The 5,603-nt window shown below is 43.4% G+C and overlaps 1 protein-coding gene across 1 annotated transcript in view; it reads right to left on the bottom strand.

The window, feature by feature from the left end:
- Positions 1-2,349: 2,349 nt before the first annotated feature.
- Positions 2,350-5,603, bottom strand: part of LOC310771899 (uncharacterized protein) — a 4,241-nt gene continuing 987 nt past the window's right edge. The window contains exons 2-4 of the mRNA XM_083664401.1: positions 5,389-5,408; positions 5,255-5,289; positions 2,350-4,007 (exon numbers count right to left, since the gene is read on the bottom strand). Of these exons, the coding sequence (XP_083520527.1) occupies positions 3,381-4,007; positions 5,255-5,289; positions 5,389-5,408 (682 nt within the window). The 3' untranslated portion in view covers positions 2,350-3,380. The remainder of the gene's footprint in view (positions 4,008-5,254; positions 5,290-5,388; positions 5,409-5,603) is intronic.

The raw sequence follows: 5,603 nt of genomic DNA, 5'->3' as shown, positions 1-5,603 counted from the left end.
TGATAGAATGACTCATGGAAAAGACTTTTCTGTTGCATGTCATCAACCTAATTTTTGTATCCAATCCCTGCTTGCCAGGAATTGCAGGCAGTCCAACACCCCACCATCCGAGTCCAAACCGGTAGGTAACCATGCTATCACTTGCTCTACGCATAGCTCAGCATTTAGTGCACATTAGTAGCCTACAGTAAGTGTCATGCAAGATGTTTCTCTGGTTTCCTCAGGCAGAGGATGTGGACGAAGTGGAGCCGTACGCCAGCTACATTCAGCGTGTCAACTCCATCTATAACTCGTCTGCAGATCTGTTCGCATGAAAGTCCTGTGATATCATATCACACATACACACACACACACACGCACACGCACGCACGCACGCACGCACACGCACACACACACGCACACACACACACACACACACACACACACACACACACACGTAATGTATACAGTTATCTTAGTGAGGACATTCATTAACATAATGCATTCTAGCCCCTAACCCGACCCATCATAACTAAATGCCTAACCCGAACCCAAACCTAAACCCAGTTCTAACCTAAGCAAGTCTTAACCTTCAAACAGCCCTTTGAAGGTGTGTGAGAAAGTGAGGACCGGCCAAAATGTCCTCACTTTCCTAAAATGTCCTGGTTCTCAAGAAAGCTGTACAAGAACACACACACACACACACACACACACACACACACACACACACACACACACACACACACACACACACACACACACCTGCATACACATGATTCGCACACATGTATCGTCTTTATGAGAAACCGAAGGCTGTGTGAGAGGGAAACGGTGAGCTAGTAAATACAGAGAGAAGACGAGATGAAAGACTTCCGATAAGAGAGGGAAGCCTCCATCTAATTCTGTCCTGACTGGAACAGGGGATGTACCTGCAGTCACAGCCTGGCTCACCTGCTGCACCACACATGCTCTGTTCCAGACATGATGTCACGTGTCTGTCTCATGCGGACAGTACTTTCATCTCCAGACATGATCATGCCACGTGTGTGTGTCTCACGGACAGTGTTAATAACTACGAGCAGCTGCTCAAGTAAAGCTGAAAAAACCCGTTTTCAGCCGGATGCAGCATGCCTTGCAAGACTACAGAACATATCGACTTTTGGTTTTGCTGATGAAATACATGGGTCGCACGCACCCACGCATGGTTTCACACATTCATTATTTACTTGAACTTTGGAGAAGATACCGTTTAATGGTTTTCTACTTTCTACTTGTCATCTGCAGTCAGCACAGTAAGAGGTGCCAAGTAGAGTACAAGTGCAATCCAGTGGCAATGTCGCCTCATGTGCAGTACTGTATTATATTATGTTCACATTATGTATGCATTTAAAGTTGTGTATTTACATATGTATTAAAATTATTTCATTTGCAGAAAATCACATCTGATCTCATTTGTATATTTACACAAACTTGAATGCCAAGATCAGAACAGAATTTCTTCATGTGATGACAAATCCCCTGATGAGAAAATCCGTGGCAGTAATCATTTTGAACGTTGTAAGTTTGGTCAAATGATGTTGCTGTAGTGTGATATTTGATTTTGCCATTAAAGCTGGCTGTTCCTCATCACCATCACTGTAACACTGTACAGCAGGCCTATTTCCCTCGAACGTGTTGCTCGTTCTATAAAAAATAGAAACTTACAGTAGTGTTCTGCCATCTACTGGTAGAGACTGGAACATGGCTCCTTTTATAAAGAAAATCACAGTGAAACTATCTGAAGAATGCTAAAACAGTGGCTAAAATTAATCAAGTGTTGAGCTTCTCTGTCTTTAATACTACGAATATTAAATAATCCTGGGTGATAATGGCTGCCAGGTTTCATGCGAGGTGAACCTGCGACTTACACTGGGTAATGCACACTGTGGATCCAGACATTATTCGTATTCTATAATGAAATAATTGGCTGCAGCAATTCTAACCTTTCTAAGGGAACACACTTAAACTGAGCATCTTACAATAGTTCTGTACCGATTGGTTCTGTACTGATAATGAAGCTGCTTTATGTGGAGCTGCAGCTCTCGTGGGCCCACAGAATGTGAATGACTGTAATGATAATGAAGCTGCTTTATGTGGAGCTGCAGCTCTCGTTGGGCCCACAGAATGTGACAGGACTGTACTGATGTGTCTTAGTCCAGTTATGTCTTCATTGCTGCAGGATGATTACATCAACACACACTGTAGCTTTGACCTTTAGTAACTGACTATTAAGCTCTTACAAGTTCAACTGCTTTGAGAAATGAACACCACAACAGAATAACAAACAATATTGACACTCCGTAAACATTTAATCAATAAAATCAGGATCAAACAAAGGAAAAAAGAAGTCACACTAAATGTTGAATGCCTCTCCCTCTCCAAATGCACACACATAAATAATCATAGTTTCATAATAAAGACAAAATATATATAGCTATATGTTTGGAAATACGTTACAAAATATGAAAAATTATAAATTCGCAAGCCTAAAATGTCTATTTGCAGTGCATGCTATTCTCAGTGGTTTTGGATGGTTTGCAGAATTTGAACGACAGTTTACATTTGTGAAATGAGCACGAACTCTGATAATGCCTCCTCCATCACTAATATTGTGTGTCAATAGAACATTAATTGGGCGCGCCATTTTCAGCTGTTCATCACAAGAAAAGATGAGCTATGGTGACGTGTAGGCAAGTGAAACAACTATTGATTATTGTTCAGGCTTAAGGTTAGGGTTAGGGTGAAAGTCTGGGTTAGGTTGAAGCAACTGAAACTTTGGTTAGAAACAGTTTGGTTAAGGTTAGGTTTGGACATGATTAAATTAAATAACATTTGTTGATGATACAAAATGTATTAATTAAAAACACCAGCCTTATTAAAACCTTTAACCTTAACCCTAAAAATAAAACCTCACTCGCAGAAGAAATAGTCGCAATGTATAATGTATTTGCATTTTAAGACATTGTGCTCATTTCATTTCACAAAAGTTCGAGACGAGGCACGTCTAGACTCAAAACGAAGCAGATCCTTCTGTGGTTGGGTTTCCTCTGTAAAGAGGTCAAAGACGTTGAGAGTCTATCTTCACAAGGAAGGAACCACCCCAGCTGTGTTCAGGCGTGGGGTTGACTCAGAAGTGGAGGGAAACTGCTTGAGAAGCTAGATGTTTCCACAACCATCTTCATTTTTCACCGTTACTACATTCAGAATCAAGATGAGATTGACAGTTCACTGCAAAACCTACACAAGTCCCTGCATGACACAAGCATGATATTTCTCCTCTGTGATATTATATCTAACTCCCCTTAATAACAGCTATAATATGCATCTTGCGATGGCCCCAGTTGACTCCTGTTCTCGTTGGTTCACCCCATGAGGATATAGTCGTCTGCACACTCCTCTTTGTCTGAGTCAGGCTCAGGTTGAACTTTAGCTGGGCCAGCGACTAGGTCACAATCAGCGTTGCCTCTGACCCCTCCTGAGCGTTGAAGTTTGGCTGGGGCAGCGACTAGGGTATAGTCACAGTCATTGTCAGCATTGCCTCTGGCCCCTCCTGAGGGATGTTGAGCTGGGGCAGTGACTACTAGGGTATAGTCACAGTCATTGTCAGCATTGCCTCTGACCGCTCCTGAGGGTTGTTGAGCTGGGGCAGCGACTACTAGGGTATAGTCACAGTCATTGTCAGCATTGCCTCTGACCGCTCCTGAGGGTTGTTGAGCTGGGGCAGCGACTACTAGGGTATAGTCACAGTCATTGTCAGCATTGCCTCTGACCGCTCCTGAGGGTTGTTGAGCTGGGGCAATGACTACTAGGGTATAGTCACAGTCATTGTCAGCATTGCCTCTGGCCGCTCCTGAGGGTTGTTGAGCTGGGGCAGTGACTAGGGTATAGTCACAGTCATTGTCAGCATTGCCTCTGACCGCTCCTGAGGTGGTGGCATTGCTGTGGTCGATGGAAGCGTATGTCACGTCCTCTTGAGGCAACGTCTCCTCCTGTCATGAGAGTCACCCAGAGTGAGCTGGTCAGCCCTCTGTTCTTATAATGCATGTACCATATAGTGTAATGATGTCATTCTTATTCTTAGTACTGTGAGCTACGGCAACACCCAAACACCCACACGCATGCGCACACACACGCATGCATGCACGCACACGCACACGCACACTCACCCACACACACGCACACACACGCACACACACACACACACACACACACACACACACACACATACACACACATACAAACACACAAACACACGCGTGCACACACACACACAAACACACGCACGCATGTGTGCGCGCGCACACACACACACAGATACAAACACACAAACACACGCGCGCACACACACACACACAACAGTTTGCTTTCTGCAGTTTGGTCAACACCATCATGTATAATCAATGCCTGCGTACACAGGACTTCATCACCTACTCCATCCCCTCAGTCCATACTGAGAAAGGCAAAAAGGCGTTCTCCTACGCGGCCCCGTCTGCCTGGAACACGCTACAGCTACAGCTACAGCTTAGTCTGAAGCTGTCCAGCTTGATCCCCCTAGCGAGTTTTACACTTATATTGAAGAATTTGCTTTGCTCCTGCTCACAAAGCTGACCCTCTCCTCTTTTAGCACTTTATCTCCTTTAGCACTTTATACTTTAATTATTTGAGTGAATGTCTCATTGTTTATTGAAACTGTAATTTTTGTACCTGCTGCTATGTAGTGATTCAATTTTATTTATTTGTATCTGAGTCTGTATTGTTGCCCTGTAACTGATTGCTGCTGTCCGAACAGGTCACACTTGTAAATGAGTCCCTGGGTCTCAATGTGATTTTACCTGTTTAAATAAAGGCTAAATAAAAATAAAATAAAAATGCAGAATCTCGCCCTGGATGTTGAATAGGCCCACAGTTTATTTGACTACAGGCCTCAGACCAATGTCCACTGCTGTGCATGCAAATATAGTATCATAAAAGCACATAAACACACACACACGGGCACACGCCCATGCGCGCACACGCGCGCGCACACACACACACACACACACACACCTACACACACACACACACACACACACACACACACACACACACACACACACACACACACACACACACACACACACACACACACACACACACACACACACACACACAGAGAGAGAGCTGTAGCTGATACTATGAAGACAGATGAGTGTTCAAAAGCGACATGTTGCATGAGCAGTGATCTGGGCAGTTTTACCTTGCTTTCCGTGTCTGTGTTGCCTTTATCATCCTCTGCAGAAGAAAATACATACATGTCAATCTTTTTAGGCAAATGAAAATTTGAAAATGAAATATGGTTTCATAATTGTGTTAATGCTCAAACAAATGTACCTTGCATTCTTTTCTTTTTCCTGACAAAAACAAGAAACAATGAGATCACCACAATAACAACGCAGTGATCCAGATCAATATCACATTCCCATTATTAGTAAGTCACACATGTTAAAAGATTGAAAAGAAAAGGCATAGTTTGGTGGAGTGTGATTGAAGATAGTTTGTGTGTCAGTTATTTGAGACCGCAGCGTAACTTCCTTGACAGCTCCACA

The sequence above is a fragment of the Poromitra crassiceps genome (assembly GCF_964638095.1).
Source record: "Poromitra crassiceps genome assembly, contig: HAP1_SCAFFOLD_1467, whole genome shotgun sequence".
Lineage (NCBI taxonomy): Eukaryota > Metazoa > Chordata > Actinopteri > Beryciformes > Melamphaidae > Poromitra > Poromitra crassiceps.
This window is presented reverse-complemented; position numbering and strand designations above follow the sequence as displayed.